The 19,860-nt window shown below is 44.1% G+C and overlaps 1 protein-coding gene across 7 annotated transcripts in view; it reads left to right on the top strand.

Moving 5' to 3' along the window:
* htt (huntingtin) overlaps window positions 1-18,372 on the top strand; it is a 57,652-nt gene extending 39,280 nt beyond the window's left edge. For 3 of the 7 annotated variants that reach the window (XM_036137194.1, XM_036137192.1, XM_036137193.1), the window contains 19 exons: window positions 719-864; window positions 994-1,171; window positions 2,142-2,234; window positions 2,312-2,496; window positions 2,587-2,713; window positions 2,844-2,947; window positions 4,835-4,989; window positions 5,069-5,208; window positions 5,289-5,371; window positions 6,259-6,389; window positions 6,606-6,738; window positions 8,619-8,774; window positions 8,855-9,045; window positions 9,334-9,448; window positions 11,114-11,327; window positions 14,445-14,658; window positions 14,801-14,963; window positions 15,810-15,970; window positions 17,779-17,992. In XM_036137194.1, coding sequence (XP_035993087.1) covers window positions 719-864; window positions 994-1,171; window positions 2,142-2,234; window positions 2,312-2,496; window positions 2,587-2,713; window positions 2,844-2,947; window positions 4,835-4,989; window positions 5,069-5,208; window positions 5,289-5,371; window positions 6,259-6,389; window positions 6,606-6,738; window positions 8,619-8,774; window positions 8,855-9,045; window positions 9,334-9,448; window positions 11,114-11,327; window positions 14,445-14,658; window positions 14,801-14,963; window positions 15,810-15,970; window positions 17,779-17,992 — 2,903 coding nt within the window. Of the gene's footprint in view, window positions 1-718; window positions 865-993; window positions 1,172-2,141; window positions 2,235-2,311; window positions 2,497-2,586; window positions 2,714-2,843; window positions 2,948-4,834; window positions 4,990-5,068; window positions 5,209-5,288; window positions 5,372-6,258; window positions 6,390-6,605; window positions 6,739-8,618; window positions 8,775-8,854; window positions 9,046-9,333; window positions 9,449-11,113; window positions 11,328-14,444; window positions 14,659-14,800; window positions 14,964-15,809; window positions 15,971-17,778 lie in introns of all 7 variants that reach the window. The other 4 variants (XM_036137198.1, XM_036137191.1, XM_036137195.1 and 1 more) reach the window with 3 other exon arrangements.
* Window positions 18,373-19,860: the final 1,488 nt, after the last annotated feature.

Raw genomic sequence — 19,860 nt, 5'->3', positions numbered from 1 at the left:
TTAAGCTGGATCCTTTTTACATTTGAGTACTTGATTTCAAATGTATATATTTCTTAAACTAAGTTGTACATAGGTGGAATTTGCAGGTTTAGCCTACGTCTGTGTACGTGGGGGTGGTGGTGGTGGGGGGGGGGGGGTTGTTATGTGTTAATGTTCTATTTTGAATTGTTATGCAATGCAAAAAAATCAATAAATATATTGGGGAAAAAATAAATAAAATGGAGAAAGGATGAATGAATCAGTCAATATCGGATCCGATATCCGATGCCGGTATCTGATATTGGTGCATTTCTGGTTGTAACCATGAACATGATCACGTTGGTAATGTTTATGATAGGGATAATTATCATACTAATGACTATATTGATGAAAGTAATGTAACGACAATCATAATGACATTGTGGTTAAAATTATAAAAGGAATGATTATAAGCTGTAATGTTGATATTGTTACTATTACTGTAAATAATGATAACCATTAAGTGTGATTATGTTGACTATTATAGTGAGGTAGTAATATTTACTGATATGGAAGATAATAATGATCGTGGAACAGAAAAAAGTATAATGCCGTTGACGGTAATGATGATTAAGGTAACAAAGGCAGCATTAATAATAGCATACCTAATTTTCTAACTCTCTCTTGGGCTCTGACGTTAAAACAAACGTTGTTCTCTCTGAAGTTGCTCTTTTTGTTTGTCTGCTGCCTTCCTGTTCAGACGAGCCCGGTTTCTACCCCAGGGTTCTGGCCCTGTGCCGAGCCTTGGCCCAGTATCTGCTGAGCGTCAGTCAGCTGCCTTCGTCGCTGCATATCCCGTCAGACAAGGAGCATCTCATCACCGTCTTCGTCTGCACGGCTGCTGAGGTAAAACAAAAAAAGCTTTAGCTCACAGGCCGCCTCCATCAAAGCTCTTTCACCACGGTAGACCGGGTTTTCCCTGCCGTCATAAAAGAATCTTCTGTATCAAAGTGAAAAGCGAGCCTCTTTGTCCAGGTGGTGGTGTGGCGGCTGCTTCAGGACCGTCTGCCTCTGAGTGTGGACCTGCAGTGGGCGCTCTCCTGCCTGTGCCTGGCCCTGCAGCAGCCCTGCGTGTGGAACAAGCTCTCCACCTTCGAGTACAAGACGCACACCTGCTCCCTCGTCTACTGCCTGCGTCTCATCATCGCTGCCGGTACGCAAAAACCACTGAGCTATATTATACACTGGAGTGCTGATTTTGCCGAAAAACTGAAGTCACTGGCCGCCATCTTGCTACTCCCTACTCTCACATAATCCCATAGAATTTGGTTTCAACAACAAGCAGTTTTCTGGTTGTATGAAAACGTTTCACAGGTAATTCTACAGTCAGTGGATGTACTAACACTATCAACTACTAGGAAATTATGTGCTGAAATATTTGACATGTTATTCATATATATATATATATATATATATATATATATATATATATATATATATATATATATATATACACATATGTAAATATATATATATATATATACACATATGTAAATATGTTTTTGTATATTGTTATATATTTATAAATGTTAAACATATATATTTAAATCAATAAAATGCAAAATATTTCAGCACATGACTTTCCCAGTACTTGATCGTTTTAGAACATAACATAAAAGTATATGACATTTGACATTTTAAAAGTCGTAAGCCCCCCCTGAACATGAGAAAATCCTCGTTATTCGATGTTGTAGCGCACATATTCCCTAGTTACTGGGGGGAAATAGGGAGTACCAATATGGCGGCTGGTGGCTTCAAAGCGACTCGTTCAAACAGACGGTGATTAGCACTCCAGTGTATAATATAGCTCAGTGGGAAAAACCAGGAAGGCGAAATTCTCGTTCAGCTCGGGGAACGTTTTGCACACCCCCTTCTCTCTTCTGGATACCGTGAATCGCACGCTGTCTATTTCCCATGCATTGTTTACATTGTTTACATTTCAATTGTTTACATAAATCGCTGCTGCATCTTTATCCTGAAATTTAGTGCAATTTATTGTGATTTTTTTCAAGTTATATGGAACAAAATTTCGTTCTGTACGCACTGTGCATACAAAATGACAAATAAAGTTGTCTAAGTCTCTTTGTTTTGAGCTTTTCCTCTTTTGCCTTCGCCCTCCTCAGTGGCCGTGCATCCTGGTGACCGGCTGCTGCATCCAGAGAAGAAAAAGGCTCACGGAGACGGGGAAGACCAGCTGGACTCGGCCCGTCTTAACAGTAAGGATAAAACTCAGAGTGGAAATTTTTCACCCCTTTTGGTCGTTCTGATGATGATGATGGTGTGTTTGTTGCAGACAAGTGCGAGTGGCAGGCATGTGAGATCATGGCAGAGCTGGTGGAAGGACTGCAGAGCATCCTCTCCTTGGGTCACCCGAGGAACTGCGCTTTCCCCGCCTTCCTCACGCCAACGCTGCGAAACATCGTCATCAGCGTTTCCCGCCTGCCTCTGGTCAACAGCTACACCAGAGTGCCTCCGCTGGTCGGTGTTGGGCAGGGGGAAACAAAGCGGTGCTCGCGGTAAACGGGCGTCGGCCTGTTGTGTTTGATCAGTGCGTGTGCCTCTGTTCAGGTTTGGAAACTGGGCTGGTCCCCTCAGCCGGGCGGAGAGTTTGGCACCACGCTGCCGGAGATCCCCGTGGACTTCCTGCAGGAAAAGGACGTCTTCAGGGAGTTCCTCTACCGCATCAACACTCTGGGTACGGCGCAGTTAGACGAAGCATCCCAGCACCGTGATGTTTCCTTTATGTTGTTGCCCTTAGATAACTTCTAAGGTACGTTTTTATCCAAACGTGAAGCATTTTGTAATGAACTTGGCTCTTTCTCTAGGCTGGAGCAGCAGGACTCAGTTCGAGGAGACGTGGGCCACTCTGCTGGGGGTGCTGGTCACCCAGCCAATCACAATGGACCAGGAGGAGGATGCACAGCAAGAGGTACGTACAGCGCCATTTAAACCCCTAAACCTGCTCACATTTTAACTGGAACAAGCTTTAGTGTATTCTTTTTTTATTTTTTTTTTTTGAACTTTTTTTTTTTTATTTTAGTAACAACATACGAACATGAATACAAACTTCCGACTCATATTGACATTTAACCGGTTGCGTTAAACGTGGCATCGGAAGGTGAAATAATAAGTGTTCTTAACAGGTGTGGGAATGAAAGCAAAACATCTAAACAAGAACAACACACAAAAAACCATAAATAAAAAAAATATATATATAGCTTCAGTGTATTCTGTTTGGGTTTTATGGGTAAGACAAACACAGAGCGCTGCATTACTTTGACGTGAAAGGAAAACGAGCCGTTGCTTTCGATTTAACAAGCCAAACATCCGAAAGCTGTGGCATGCATTTGTATGCAGGCCTGCTTAGACAATACTTGCCAATTCGCAACTGAACTTTGACTAGGCCATTTTAACACTAGTGCTTTGAGCTTAGCTGCACCGTTTTAGCTCTGGCTAAATGTTCAGGGTAGTGGTGATCGTGGAAGGTGAACCCACCGACCCAATCCCAAGTCGTTTTCAGCCTCTAACAGGATTTTCTTGCAGGATTGAGCCTTTGTTTAGCTGAATCCATCATCACCTTAACTCTCCCACAGCATGATTCTGACATCATCTTGTTTCTTGGTTGGGGGACGGGTGAACAGCGGTGCTGGTTTACCTCCAGCCGCTGCATTTTACAGGTCGGAAACGTGCAGAAGGAGACGGTCTTCCACATTGTTCCCTTATTGCTTTCGTGGCTTGTGTCAAACTTTTTTAGTCTTCTTTCAAGCTGGGATTCCTTCTCGCTTTGCTTCTCAGAGGCCAGATTAGTGGGTGAAACATTTACTGTTGTCTTTTTTTGACAGATTGGCCTTCAGGAGCGATTCATCTCTGCTGATCCTTCACAGTTCCCACAGGGCAGCATTTTTAATCTAACCCTGCTTTTAAACTTCTCCATAATACCTACCTGACCCCAGTGTTGTAGGACTCGAGTCCGAGACTCGAACTCGAGTCATTAGCTAAATTTAGAGACTCGTGACTTGACTTGGACTTTAGCACTGATGACTCGAACTTGGACTCGGACTCCTACATTCAGATCATTCTGAGAATTGAGAAAAAGACTCAACTTTTTTTTTATATCATTAGGCTATAATTTTTATATGTCATTAGAATATTATTTGGTGTATGATTTTTAATATCTAAATTATTAGTGCAATGTGGTGGAGTGTGGATTTTTTTTTAGTTTAAAAACATGTAGGTTATGCTTACTTTAGTGCGGAACTTCGACTCGACTTGATCAATAGTGACTCAACTCGGACTCGACTCGGATTTTTTTTAATGACTTGAACCTGGACTCGGACTCGAGGCATAGTGACTTGACTACAACACTGCCTGACCCGCCTGCTGTGTTACCTGGTCTTCATGATGCCGTTTATTTCTGAGGCCAACACACAGCAGCCGCATTTAGACTAGATCCTAACTGGGTCACTTCAGGAGACGTTTGTTTCCACTGGACTTTATTTCTGATGGTATCAGAGCAAAGGAGGGGTGAAATACAAAAATAAAAAGATTTTTCTTTGCCGGATTATTTGACACCACGTATCATTATCCTTCCACTTCACAATTGGGTCTAATTTGTGTCACATTATATCCCAAAATGTTTGTGGCTGTAAAGTGAGGAAAAAATGAGAAAAAGTTCAAGAGATGTTAAAACTTTGTGGAACTAAACTTCATGTCATGGCTCCAGAGGGACATTTACTGCAGTAAACTGTGGCAGATTACTATAAATGCTGTTTTCACCACGTATTCATCTCTTGTTCCACCTTTCACTCTTTCCCAGGAGGACCTGGAGCGAACCCAGTTGAACGTGCTAGCGGTGCAGGCCATCACCAGCCTGGTGCTGAGTGCCATGACCCTGCCCACCGCTGGCAACCCCGCAGTCAGCTGTCTGGAACAGCAGCCCCGAAACAAAAGCCTTAAAGCTCTGGAAACACGGTAGCTATGCAGTTTTTATTTCATTTTATTTTATTTATTACGCCCGGTTTAATAGAGGAGGTTTTCTCTGTGTGACCAGGTTTGGAAGGAAACTCGCGGTAATTCGTGGCGAAGTGGAGCGAGAGATTCAGGCTCTGGTGTCGAAGAGGGACAACGTCAGCACGCACCACCCGTACCACGCCTGGGACCCCGTGCCCTCGCTGTCGGCAGCCTCTGCAGGTAAGCCGACGTCTGGACCGGCCCTGTCCTGCTGTCTAAAAACGCCAGAGCACTTAGCGGATCTTTATTTGTCTCCGCAGGGACGCTGATCAGCCACGAGAAGCTGCTGCTGCAGATCAACACCGAGAGGGAGTTAGGCAACATGGATTACAAACTGGGGCAGGTTAGGAGAAGGGAATATTGGACAATAATGCCTGTTTATACTAACCTGACTCTAGCCAGATGTATGTCGCTCCGCCTAGCTTCACTTACATCCATCTGGGACATCTCCCATAGAGAGTGATTTCTCCAACCCATTTTATTGTCTAGCCAATCAGGACGCAGGGCTGGAGTTTCATAGATGTGACGTAGTGGAGAAGCGACCGTGACGTGAGACTGTTTTGATTCAGACAACAATGGCGGCTCGCATTGAGGAAGCAAGCGTTAACATTGATGCTGCTATTTCTTCCGTGTTGTCCAATCTACCTAATATTCTTTCATTAAAAGAACATCAGAGAACGGCTCTGAAGGCTTTTGTTGGTGGAATCGATGTTTTCGCCCTTCTCCCGACCGGATTTGGCAAGTTTTGTTTTCCGGGGTGCGCCCGTGGCGGAGCGGTTAGCGGTTAGCGTGAACCATATAAGGAGGCCTTTAGTCCTCGACGCGGTCGGCCCGGGATCAACTCCGACCCGCGGTGATTTGCCGCCTGTCTTCCCCCCTCTTCCTGTCAGCTCACTGTCAATAAAACGCGTGCCACTAGAGCCGCAAACACATTAAAAAATGTTTAAAAAAGTTTTGTTTTTTCCTGCGTCGCTCTCATCAGCGTCACGGTTAGCTTCGGTGTGAGTGGTTGAAATAGCACGTCGATAAAGATGACAGACAAGTGGCTTATCCAATCATATGCAAGGATTTTAAATAAGGCCCAGCCTTCAATAAACGCCATTCCTATGGAGAGGTCCCTGATGTATGTGAGTGGAGGTAGGCGGAGCGAAAGTCATCTGTCTAGAGTCAGGTTATGTTAATACGATATCCGTCACCAACGTGTGCTGTCTTTGGCGCGTGTCTCACCAGGTCTCCATCCATTCAGTCTGGTTGGGTAATAACATCACTCCCCTTAGGGAGGAAGAATGGGGTGAGGATGAGGAAGATGAAGCAGACACTCCGGCGCCCTCCTCCCCGCCGTTATCGCCTATAAATTCAAGGTCAGAGAGCGTTTCCATGTGCGCCACGGCCTGAATTACACAGCAACAAAAACATTACTGAGGGGGACGGGGAGATTTTTACCGTCCCTGTTGCTGCTTTATTTTTTTGTTTTTTTTCTGTCTTGACTGTTTTGCAGATAAGGCAGCTTAAGTTTCAGGAGATGAACCACCTAAACCAGCCTAAACCCATTTTTTCTTTTTTTTTGGTGCTTTCAGGAAGCACCGTGCAGGGGTGGACATTCATTCGTGCTCCCAGTTTCTGCTGGAGCTCTACAGCCAGTGGCTGATCCCAGGCTCTCCCAGCAACAGGAGGACGCCCACCATCCTCATCAGTGAGGTGGTCCGATCGGTAAGATGGAAACCGCCCAGAGACGTGTCTCCTCAGCGGCTCGGCTAAAGATCTGCTCGCTTGATGTAAAGAAGAGTCTCCTGGTGGTGGTTTAAAACCTCCGCAGACACATTAACATTCACACAGTCGTTTTTATTCTACAAATTAGAACGTGCCAAATTGATTTGATGACCTCAGACTACAGGGAGAGAGGTATGCTTTTGAATCAAATGAGAAATATACCAAGGAGCCTGTCCGTCTACAGTTTTAAAGGTCAGGACTAAAATGTTAAAATGAAAGCTGGACCTAATTGGCAGCCAGTGCGGCGGCTTTAAACCAGACGTTACAGGATCTCCTCTGTTTGAGCAATTCAGCACATTCAGCTGAAGTTTGGACCTGAAACAAGTCAACAGACCATTACAATATGGACGAAGCATGAATTATCATCAGTTCACTTGTTGACACCATTGATCCAAAGTGTGAAAGTTCTCATTTTCTGTTTTAAATGACGCTCCAAGGAAGAAAATGAATAAAAAATGACCCCTAAATTTCTGAGGCTACGCTTCTGTCAGGGTCCAGAATCACCCACTTGTTGTTTTAAGGCACCACCCGCTGCAATACTAATAAGCCCAATTAAAAAAAAGCACTTTAAAATTCTCCACGGTATGGACAAGGCTGCTAAATCAAAAAAAAGATCATGGCTAAAGAAGGTGGCTGTTCCAAGCATTATTAATGGAAGGTTAAGTGGAAGGAAAAAGTGAGAAAAGGTGCACAAGTGACGGGGAGGATTGTGAATCAAATGCCATTGGAGAGTTTGGGGGGAGATCCATGAGTTGTGGCCTGGTGGCTTGAATTAGAGCTTCTGGGTCCACATCACGCAATAGATTTTCCCAGAGAAGCCCACTGGGGTTTTCTCAAGTCCAAAGTTAAAGTCTCTGCTCATGAGCTTTATGACGATATGGGTTTCAGTCTGCCGCAACCATCGGTATCATGGCGCACCTCTGTGTGCTTCTGCAGTTCATGCAGGAGGAACATCAGCCAAGTATTAAGTGCATGTAGTCTGCAGCTGGCAGAGGGCGCAGTAATAAAAATCCTTTACTGTTTTTTATCTCATTTTTAAAATGTTATGAGTGCGGTAGCTGAATTCCTGGGCTTCAGTAACTGTAGCCATGATCTTTATAAACAGAACCAGCTGAAACATACACCACCAGTCAAACGTCTGGACTCACCTTCTCCTTCTTTAATTTTATCACTAAATCTGGGAACTCCTTCTTAGACTTTGCCTTAGACTTAGTCAACTTTTTTTTATTTGTCATTTTGTATGCACAGAGTGCGTACAGAACGAAATTTTCGTTGCATACAGCTTGTAAATTGCAGTAAAATTAAATTACAGTATAAGGTGCAGCAGTGATTTAAAAGTAAACTATTGAAATGTAGACAATGCAGGAGAAGTCACAGTGTACAGGTGAGCATTTTTAAAACCATTTGTATGTTTTCAAGACCGTTTCAGGCGACTGACCTCATGAAGCTCACGGAAAGAGGCCAAGAGTTTCCGAGTTAATCAAGACCGGGAGGGGCGGCGGGGGGGGGGGGGGGGGGGGGTTTGAAAAAGCTAAAACATACCACGTTAATTCACAATTTTGTTTTTGATGCATAATTCAATACTTTTTAGTCTTACTGTTGAAGTCTTCACTATGTCTGCAATGCAGAAAGTCATAACAATAAGGAAAAGCCATTGAGTGACAAAATTGAGTCCAAGCCTTTGGCTGGTTGTTTATTTCTATGTGTTTTAAGTTTAATTTCTGCATATTTTCTGCAGTATTTTATGTCATTTTACGGCGATGCGGCTGGAGAAGTGCTCGTCGAGGCTCCGCTTTAATCAGTCGTCTCTCTCTCTGTAGCTGCTGGCGGTGTCGGACCTTTTCACGGAGAGGAACCAGTTTGACATGATGTTCTCCACGCTGATGGAGCTCCAGAAGCTTCACCCGCCCGAAGACGAGATCCTCAATCAGTACCTGGTGCCGGCCATCTGCAAGGCCGCCGCCGTGTTGGGCATGGTGAGATCACTGGAGACCTTTTTTTTTTTAAATGACTGTCGACTACTACTTCTTAATTCTAACAATTCAAACGTTCGTAGGACAAGGCGATAGCCGAGCCCGTGTGCCGCCTGCTGGAGACGACCCTGCGCAGCACCCACCTGCCCAGCCGCATGGGGGCGCTGCACGGGGTGCTCTACGTGTTGGAGTGCGACCTGCTGGATGACACGGCTAAACAGCTCATCCCCACCGTCTGCGAGTACCTGCTGTCCAACCTCAGGGCTATTGCTCAGTGAGTATTACTCCCCTCCTTAAACGCTGACCTCACTTCATCTCTAATGGGTTTTAAGCACTGATGAAAGACCCTCGGGGAGCCACTGTGTTTAATGTCACTGCGCTAATCCTCCTCCCCCTGCGACGCGAGGGGATCCGTTATTCAATTAGGTTTACTTTAATCAGGCTTAATAAATGAATACAACCCGGTGCCTCTCTCTGCCTCTAGTTGCTGCCGTTGGCATTTCACCAACGCGTCCCGGCTGTAATGTGTGTGTCTTCTTTGCTTTGGGTCTCTGTCCTGCAGCTGTGTGAACCTGCATAACCAGCAGCACGTGTTGGTGATGTGTGCAGTGGCCTTCTACATGATGGAGAACTACCCTCTGGATGTCGGCGCCGAGTTCACGGCGGCGGTTATACAAGTAAGACACGAGATGAGCAACGCTGACCCGAGCGTTAGGAGGGTTAGAGAAGCAGCCGAGGGGCCCCGTGGTACCTTTGGAGGAGCTGCAGGGATCAAGGGCTCACCTGGGCGGATCTGTTGTCACGGCAGCTTTTTAATCCAGCAATCCTGGAGTCTGGCTTTTATGAAACACTAGTGAGCAGAAAGCAACAAGCTGTCCCATTTCCAGCTCGTCACAAATATCAGACGGGACCCGACAAACCTGAGGAAGAAGGTGCTCGGGTCAGATGAGATCAAAATCCACATTTTTGGCCTACATGCCAAACGTAACGTATGACCGTACTGTCCCCAGTGGGACACATGGTTGATGTTCAGACCTAAATCCAATCAATTTGGTGCAAAATTATGGAGGTTATTTAATCGCTCCCCTGCTAGTCTGTCTGAATTTAAGCTGAATGGTCTAGAGCACACGTGTCAAACTCGAGGCCCGCGTGCCGAATCCGGCCCATCAAGGCGATTTATCCGGCCCTCAAGAGCCAAAAAAGGCAAATCGTGTCATGAAATAGAGCCATATAGTCTTTTAAAGTGTATAAAGTGGCTAAAACTGTGCCTCCTGTAGCGAACGTTGATTGTTTTTAACTGTAGTAGCAGCATCCTGCCACTAGTTTTCCCACAACACATTAAAACAACCCAGAAATGGTCAAAACGAGAAAAGGTGACGCAAAATGATGAGTTTACAGCGTAACTCACCCCAATATCAACTTTTTTTGCAGATAAACTGGGCCTAAGGTGCTACTTTTATGTTATTGTGAAATTTCTCATATTTTTATGAGAACTGGAATGAAATTCTGGAATCAAAACCATCGTCTATGCAGGTGCAACCGGCTCGTTTAATGACTCCATGATGCCAAAGTGGCCCGATACAGAAATGAGTTTGACACAGCGGCCCATCGCTGTCAGCAACCTTTGTAACCCGCAGAGCCATTTTTGCCCACGTTCCCGCTAAACAAATTTTGTTTAGAGCCACAAAAGTTACACCTCTCTTCGAAACAAAAACTTGTTTTTATAGTATATTATAGGAAATTTGTTTCATTTTTTTTTATTAAAGATCAACAGTCATTATTATTTAACCAACTGTATTTTTATGCTTAGGTTTGATGCATTTTCTTCAATTGGACATTTGATTTTTTATAGCAAATGGCATCAAAATGATTAAAAAGCAAGTCGTTTGCAACCTATTGACAAGAAGATACTTAATTTAGCTATAGTAAAATATTCCATACACCATTAGTTTCTTTCCTTCTGGAAATGTTATGCATATATTCCAGAACTAAATGCATCCTAAATCTAGCAATTTTAAATTACCTTTACATTTAGAAACATTGACCAAGTTTTTAAGAGCCAAAGCTGAAGGTGGAAAGAGCCACATGCGGCTCTGGAGCCACAGGTTGCAGACCCCTGGTCTAGACGTATGTGACAGAATATGTGGAGAACATGCTGTGGGACACACTGCTGCAGCTCATGGCATCTCCTGTTCTATTAAAAAGGCCGATTATTCCAAGTTGGAGCAGCTTATAAAGGAATCCCGTCCGCCTCTCAGAAACGTCAAAGCTTGTTTAAACATGTATTTAAAAAAAAAAAGAAGCAGCTGTGTCGCTCAGTGTCGCGCTCCTGTCCTGTGTAGCTGTGCGGCGTGATGGTGTCAGCCAGCGAGGACGCCACGCCCTCCATCATCTACCACTGCGTCCTGCGTGGACTGGAGCGCCTCCTGCTGTCGGAGCAGCTGTCCCGCCTGGACGGAGAAGCTTTGGTCAAACTCAGCGTGGACAGAGTCAACATGCCGTCGCCCCACCGGGCCATGGCGGCCCTGGGCCTCATGCTCACCTGCATGTACACCGGTAAGCCAGCTCCTGACGCGACCGCTAACCCCGAGCACTGCATGACCGGCGCTACCGCTAACCGCTGCGGCGACGGACGCGGCCAGAGTGACAAAAGCGCTCGCATAGACATAATATAAGAGTAGACGCGTCATTGGGCGGGTTCTGCCTATGCTGCGATGCGTCAGAGCGTCCGCCATCTTAAATGTGGCAAATCTGCAGTTACTCAGTCACTTAAACAGCATCAGAGGGACTTTAATCTCTGAATATACTTTGTATTCGTATTTTTTTGTAATATTACAAGTTTATTTTCGTATCCCTTTAGCTTCATTCTCCTGAATTTATTCTCCTAAAAAATAAAAATATTTAAAATAATCTAACCTGGCCCTATTACTCCAGGAGTGAAATAATTCTGCAAACTGTGATTATTCTGAAAATGTTCCCCCTTAATTCTCATAATATGATGTTTTTATCATAACATTATCACTTTTGTGTTTGTTTGTTTATTTTTACTTTATTGACCTTGGACTTTTTTTTTCTCATATTATTAATTTTACGTCTTTAATACTCCCCCAAAAAGTCTGTTCCTAAAGGTTCACATGTGACACGATTTTATGAAATAATGAAGACCACAATGTTTAGATTTAAAAAATGTATCCTTATATTCATTACACAACCACACATATTATTATTATAATAATATAGATATATATCTATATATATATATATATAATATATATAATATTTATATTATATATATATAATAGATATATATATAATATATATAATGTGTATCTGTAATCTCTATCTCTCTCGGGTATATCTATATATCTCTATCTATATAATAATATTATGGTCTGTATGTCGGTATGTATTCTGTATATTACTCTAATATCTCTGTCAATCTGTATGTCTCTCTCTCTCTCTTCTCTCTTAGTCTGTCTCTCTTCTCTCTCTCTCTCTCTGTCTGTCTATGTGTGTGTGTGTGTGTGTATTTATTGCAGCACAGGAATGAGGCATCTTCTCTGATCCACGTTCACAATAACAGAACTCAACTTTTTTCTGCCACATACAATATGGCGGTGACGTTGACGTGTGAACCTGCGCCCTATGACGCGTCTACGTATATGATGTCTGTGAGCGCTCGGCTAAGCGCTCTGCGCCGAGGAGCCGCTAACGCGTTGCGCGACCCAGTCCTTCTCTCTGCATTCATCCCTGATTCAACTCCTCCTAACAGCATGCAGGTCCCTCCTCTGCCTCCTCACCGTACGGTTTTCCCTCTACAGCCTAATGAGTTAAACGTATGAACGTAGAGGGCAGGAGTGAAGCGCTTCACTCCTCGTAGCCCCAGATGTCCTTGCAGGTAAAGAGCTCACGGTGAAGCCGCCGGCTGGAGCGTTTCTTTTCGTTAGGTTATTAAAATCCCACAGGGATTAATTGAAGGTAACGCTAAACCATACATATTTGTGAGCTTGCAGTTTTTTTTTTTTGTTTTTTTTTAGCCTTGATTTGCACTAAATGTCAGACGGCAAAAGGTTGCGAATAAACACAAGTTGAGCTCTTTTAGGAGAGCAAAATAATTGTTCTTATTGTACTCTGCTGGTTCCCGGCTCTGCTTCAGTAAACCCGCCGCCTCTTTTACCGTTTAACCACACGCTCTCTTTTACGATCTTAACCGTTAGAAAGGCGTTTAACCAGCAGTAACGTCATCCGGTCCGCCTGCTTGCTGCCTGCATGTTCTGGCTGCTGAACCCCTGATATAAACCCTGCCTCTAACCCCTACAGTGGCCCCTACTAACCCCAGAAAGTTTGACTTTCAAATTGTTTGAGCTGACGGGGCAAAAATATTTCTCTTTTGCCCAGAGCCAACCTGCAGCTTCTGAGATTAGCATCTTGCTCTTGCAGATCCTGATTGGATTTTGGATTTTTGTGCAGTACGATGCAAACGTATTGGTGCACTCGTGGACCTTTTCACTCGTTTTCTAACACGGCGAACACCAACTCGATGTATTTTATTGGGATTCTAAGTGATAGTCCAACACAGGAAAGTGATTCAAGGTTATCCTAGTGTAAAGAAAATAGTAATAATTGGCTTGTTGTCGTGTTCAGACCTCCTTGATTTGAGTCCCTCCTGTTAAAGTCCAGCGAAATCAGCTGACTGAGGAAATCACTGGATTTTAAAAAAAGTTCCCCTCTGTTATTGAGGCTCAGCATAAATAAAGCTCTTAGACACCATTAGTGAAGAAGCAGCATCGTTAAGAACAGGGACCAAACCAGTGGGGTCAAGGAGGAAGTGGTGGAGAAGTTTTAAAGTGTACGGTCAGGTTGGCAGATATTTTCCTAATGTTCGACATCTGGGAGAGCTGGACAACCCGTCATCTGATTACCAAAGCGAGGAAACTACCAGGACCGGGCCGTCCAGCCTGAACCCACATGCCAGCAAGGAGGGCGGTAATCAGAGAAGGGACAAAGTGCTCCAGAGGTTCCCAGCAGGACGATGGCCTGAAACAGACAGCTGCAGGGAAAGGGTCCACATCTAAGGATGCTTCTGTTAAAGTCCAAACATAAACCCAGCAGAGAATCTGTAACGGCAGAGAATGCCGATGATTGTGCAGAATTTTGATTTGGGAGAGATTTGTGTTGGTAAAAAATAAATCATTAAAACCAATGTATCCCTGTCCTTCCACTTCACAACAAAGCACAGTTCAGTGTTGGACTATCACGTAACGTCTGAATAAAATGTTGACGTCCGTGGTGCTAATGTGAGTCCACGGGGTCAGTAATACTTTGGCACGGCTCTTTATTTTTCAGTCCCCCGTATCGTTTTAGAAATGTTGCAATAGTGAGGGGTTAGTATCAGAAATTTTTTAAAAATTTTTCTTTGGCAGGCTCTTATTTTAAAAAGACCAGCCGTCTTATCGTTTTTAGAACAAAAGGCAAAAAAGTTTTTTTTTTTTCTCTAATGAATAGTTCTAATATTAATGTTCCCAAAAGTAGAATTTTCTTCTGTTTTTTGGTGTTCAAAACTCATGAGTCTTGTGCTGACGGCTGCGAGCCCCTCTCTAACGTGTCACCCCCCCCCACCCCCCTCCTCCTGCCGGTCCCCACCGGCGCCACCCGTCCCTCTCGCCCTCGCAGCGGTGCTCGCGTCGGGCTCCGATGCGACCGGGGTTAGAGGTCAGGTTGACTGTGCTGTTGCGGAGGCGGTTGGCGTCACGGCGGGTCATGTTGGTTTCTCCTCAGGCAAGGAGAAAGCCAGCCCTGCCAGCCGCCCCGCCCACTCAGACCCGCAGGCCCCGGACAGCGAGTCGGTCATTGTCGCCATGGAGAGGGTCTCTGTGCTCTTCGACAGGTAAAACCTTTTTTTTTTTTTTTTGCATACATCCTGCTGCACCATGCACAACATGATTGTTTGATAACAATAAAAGGCTGAAGTGGAAGCTCTCCTCGTTAAAGCGTCTCCATCTCCTCTCCGTCTCTCCCCCCCCCCGCAGGATCAGGAAGGGTTTACCCAGCGAGGCTCGGGTTGTGTCGAGGATTCTGCCGCAGTTCCTGGACGACTTCTTCCCGCCGCAGGACGTCATGAACAAAGTGATCGGAGAGTTCCTGTCCAATCAGCAGCCGTACCCGCAGTTCATGGCCACCGTTGTCTACAAGGTCAGCCGCGGCTCGTAGGGGCGTAGAAATAAGACCGAACCCGTTGTTCTCTTTCTTGGCAAGTAGGTCATTGTTTTCAAGAGGGGTGTTTTTGAGTTTTATGTTTAATATATTTATTGTTTTCAACAGATTAACAAAACTACAGAACAATTATCAAAATACAATGATTGTCGATTAGACCACAATGACCACTTGGCGTAGGTTGAAGCTGGTATTGGGATCTTCTACATTGTCATCATCCGTGAGTGAGTCCAAACGGGATCGCAGTGACAATTAAATTCCAGAATAAGACTAACCAACTGTCATTTATGCCATCAGAAAATAAAAAACAAAAACAGTGACAACCCAACCCCACCCACCCCAGGTTATTAAGAATAGAAAAAAGTACAGCAAATAGATGGATGGAGGGAAACGGAGAGAAAGAGAGGAAAGGAAAAAAAGGGGGGTGGGTTGGTATTTTGGGGTTTTTAAGTGTTTTCCAGGTGGTAGTAGTAGTAATAATAATAATAATAATAATAATAATGATGATGATGATGATGATCATAATAATAATAATAATACTAAAAATAAATTGGATTTGTAATGCACTTTATATTTATACAAATCCTAAAGTGTTACATAGTAAAACAGGTAAGTGCTAAATAAAAACACATGGAGAGCATGAAAAAAAAATAAAAAAATAAAGAGAATAAGTGAAAAGGGGAAGAGTTCAACTGCTAACACACACATGAAAAAGCAGCCGTGTCCAGTTGTTGTACCTTTCCTCTTTCTCCCATGTGTATGTCTGCGTGTTTGCTTTCCCTTTCACCCCATTTTCTGCCCCGTCTCCACTCTGGCTGTGCCCAGGTCTTCCAGACGCTCCATGCCACGGGTCAGTCTTCCATGGTGCGCGACTGGGTGCTGCTGTCTCTGTCCAACTTCACGCAGAGGACGCCGGTAGCCATGGCCATGTGGAGCCTGTCCTGCTTCTTTGTCTCCGCTTCCACCTCCCAGTGGATCTCTGCCCTGTATCCTTCCATGACCTGGGCTAGAGCCAATGGATAACGCTAATGTAATATTTTTATATCGTCACTTGTCTGGTGTTTAGTTGGAGAGGAAGTCTTATTAAAGACTTGTCCTATTAAATATTTCATCAGATGTTTTTGTTGTGGCAGAAATAGTTTTTTGTGTGTTGCAATAATTATGGTGCCTTTACACTATGGCAAAACCACAACTCCAATGATGCACAGCCCTGGCAGAAACTATTAATTGCTTGATATTTTGGCCTGCTGTCTTCTTCTTGAAATTTAAATCAAAGTCTTATTGCGGACCTTATAACCACTTTCAGGACAGGAGGTTTATTTCACAAAGGTTCAGCTGGAAACAGTGAAATGCCGTGGATTAGAGCTGGGCGATAAATCGATTTAATCAATTAATTCGAATTTACAATTCTTTAAGATTTCATTTGGATATGTTTAGGCAAATATATTGTCAAAATATTGTTAAGTGGAAACTTTTTTTTACCATAATACGAGGTACGTCATTTACTTATTTACTTTTTTTTTTACTTAGTTTGATGTTCACAAGTGCAGTGAAGCCTGTTCTTAGCTCAATGTGTAATACCACTAGCAGCAAATGTTTTGTTATATTTTCATTGTTTATTATAATGGCACGGATGCCATCTTGTTTTACAAGCATGTTTCACAGCTTGTTTTTAGTTGCACTTTGAATTCAGGTCAACTCCCTGACGAAATACTTGACATAAAAGCAAGGTTTTAAAATAATTTCTTTAATTTGTTTTTATGAAACAAAAAGGAGGAAAAAATCGATTAATCGGATTTGGTATGATAAAATCGGAGATTTATTTTTTAATCCATATCGCCCAGCCCTACCGTGGATAGAGGTTATTATGGTTAGTGTACAGGTTCCTGTGCAAAGGCTCGAGCACACCTCTCTGCATCGGTTAATGTGAGCTGCTTGGAGAGCAGAACGAGAACAGAGCCGGTGTTCACCCTGCAGAGTTGCACCGTTCTCACTACACAAGAGGCCAGAAACGGTCCAGTCGCAACCGAGGAAGCAAGAAGTGACAGGTGGTGTTGATCTGATTTTAAAACTGTAAAGATGCATTCACGCTAAACGCGATTTCGGCGAAAAAGTCGCCTGCTGTCGCTCAATTGGCCTGACAAGCCAGAGAAACAGCAGTACAATGGCGCCATCTAGTGACGCTTTCACTCACCTGCCACTCCAGCCTCCTCACTCACTCTTCTGCTGGCTTGCTCCTCTCTGGACTCATCTCAGTAGTAATAATCGGTTGAGTCATACAACTCAGGCCGACCGCAGACCGTCACCATCAGCTTGTCTTCCATGTTAAATGAAAGCAGCTTCGTCCTTCACACCACGTAACAGACACACCCAGTTCCTCATTGGTTGGATTTTTATAACTCCAGCCACTGTTGCTTCACATCTATCACAGGTGTCGCGTACCTGTGGCTTCGCTTTACATGCCGAACTCCAAATTTGTCTTTCTTATAAGCAAAACATTTTAGTGATTTCTGGTCAAACAGATACTCCTTAGTTAAGAAGAGGAAGAGTAAACGTTAAATAGCTGCGCTTATGTGAAGGTAAGCCATGTCGTCAAACCCCGTGAGATCCTCATTCAGCCATTTATTAGTTGATTTCATTACTTGGTATTCATAAAATAAATACCGTCTCCTAACCGCATTAAGAACGAAACCAGATTTGCTCCGGATTGGGTTAAGGAGCCCCGGCACGACCCTCTGCTGCCAAACGTCGCCCTCGTGTTGTCCTTAACCCCGAACCCCTCTCTGCCAACCAGACTGCCACACGTGGTCAGCCGGATGGGCTCCAGCGACGTCGTGGACGTCAACCTCTTCTGCCTGGTCGCCATGGATTTCTACCGACACCAGATCGACGAGGAGCTGGACCGCCGGGCCTTCCAGTCCGTCTTTGAGACCGTGGCCTCGCCGGGGAGCCCCTATCACCAGCTGCTGGGCTGCCTGCAGTCCATCCACCAGGACGCCTCGCTCTGAAGGCGGGGCGCGCCGGGACGGGCAGACAGACAGACAGGCAGACAGACAGACAGGCGGGCACAGAGAGACGGCCGGGGAGGCAAAGTGAATTAGAGAGATGAGTAATCGAATCTGGACGTTGGGCTCCCTGATAAATGGCGACAGAAGGGGAAGAACAGGATGTTTATTCCACAAAAGCTACTGAAGCCACAGTCTTCACCCTTTTTTTTTTTGAAAAGTGTAAACTGAACCCACAAGCGTGAGTTCGGTGGCCACGGGTATAGAAATGAAGGATGAGATTTTAGATCTATTAAACTATATAAGAGGCCGAGTTGGGAAGAGCGAGTCCCTGCCTGTAGGTGAAGGACAGCTCCTGCAGACTCCTCTGCCCCCCCCCCTTCCCCCCCACAGCAGCTCTTTTCTTCAAAAACAGACTAAGGATGATGTGAATCCGACACGAAACGCCCGTGTTTCTTCGCTGTTAGGACTTGCTTACGTATTGTGATGTGAGTAAAGTGAAATAGAGACAGAGTATTTGCTAGATTTAAAGTTTCAATGCATCTATTTTTCTGTGGCTTTTGTTTAAAAAGTGCTTCGTCGGGACACATGAGGGTCAGATATGCCTGCTTACTGTTGTTAATAATTATTCTATATTTAAGTTGTGTGTGTGTGTGTGTCCTCAGACATGCAGAAGATACACACAAAAAAACAAAAAGGTAACTAAGTTTTATGTAAGAGAGCTAATCATGATGGGGTTTCCCCGGTGTGGGGAAGCCGGCTCGTACTTGTTAGCTGCAGGATGCCGTACCTCCTCCAGACGTAGAGGGCGGAAAGTTAAAACGGGTAAATGCAAGGCATGGCTTAAAGTCAGGTTTTGCCTCAACTTGTGAAAGTTCTGTCATTTTAACAGTTTTACCCCCAAAATTCAAAAACCAAATCAGATTTTTTTTTTTGTTTTCTGCCTTTTTAAAAAAACAAAACAAAAAAAAAAAAAAACATCCAGTAGCAGCTGGGTGCAAAAACATTTCATCTTAGGATTTTATGAATTCACTTTAATCTGTCCTGCTCTTTTTTTTTCTTTCTTTCTTTTGTTTTTATTAACTGCAAACCTGAATGATTCCACCTCTCCTTTACTTCTACTTTTTAAGTCTCAGGATGTTGGATGTGACCTTATTACTATTGTTGTCATCAGACTGGAAGTAGTTTCCAGTCTTACACGGAGCTACCGTCTTATTCTGTAAAAAAAAAAAAAAAAATTAAAAAAAGAATATATATATAAATATATATATGTACACAAAAGATAAACTGTACAGTAAAACCTGAAAGCCATGGTGCATGATACATATAAGAACTATGTAAAGGCGCGAGTGTCCACACTGTCTCAACACATAACTCTCTCTAAATATAATGTAAAAGTGGGTGAATGCAGAAAAGAAAATAGAGGAACGAGCTTAATGAGGACTTGTGCTCTGTAGATCCACTTGCCTTAGACGAGGCTCGGCCTGCCCTGTGCACTGACTGCATGCCAACCATCGCCGCTCCGTTTAACGTCGTGTTCCTTTGAGCGGCACAGACTCAACGCCATCCAGGGGGAAACTTTACCGACCGGCAGCAGCTTTGACAAATCAAGAGACGACAGGAAAGGTGTAGCAACGGCACATTAACGCGGTTTTCTTTCTTTTTCTTTTCCTTGTTAATAAGCTTTAAATATTCTGTCTCTGGTAAAGATTTCATCAGTATCTCCCACCTTCGGCACTTCCAGTAAAAGCTTGAAGTTCTGTACACGTTGGGTTCTTTCTTTCTTTCTTTATGCACTTAATAAAAACTTCCTGGCGATTTCCAGCCTCCACGGCGGTCACTGGTTAAAATAATGTATTCAGACGGTAACG

Source organism: Fundulus heteroclitus, chromosome 5 (assembly GCF_011125445.2).
Source record: "Fundulus heteroclitus isolate FHET01 chromosome 5, MU-UCD_Fhet_4.1, whole genome shotgun sequence".
Lineage (NCBI taxonomy): Eukaryota > Metazoa > Chordata > Actinopteri > Cyprinodontiformes > Fundulidae > Fundulus > Fundulus heteroclitus.
The sequence above is the reverse complement of the archived record's forward strand: the minus strand, read 5'-3'. Positions and strand labels throughout refer to the sequence as shown.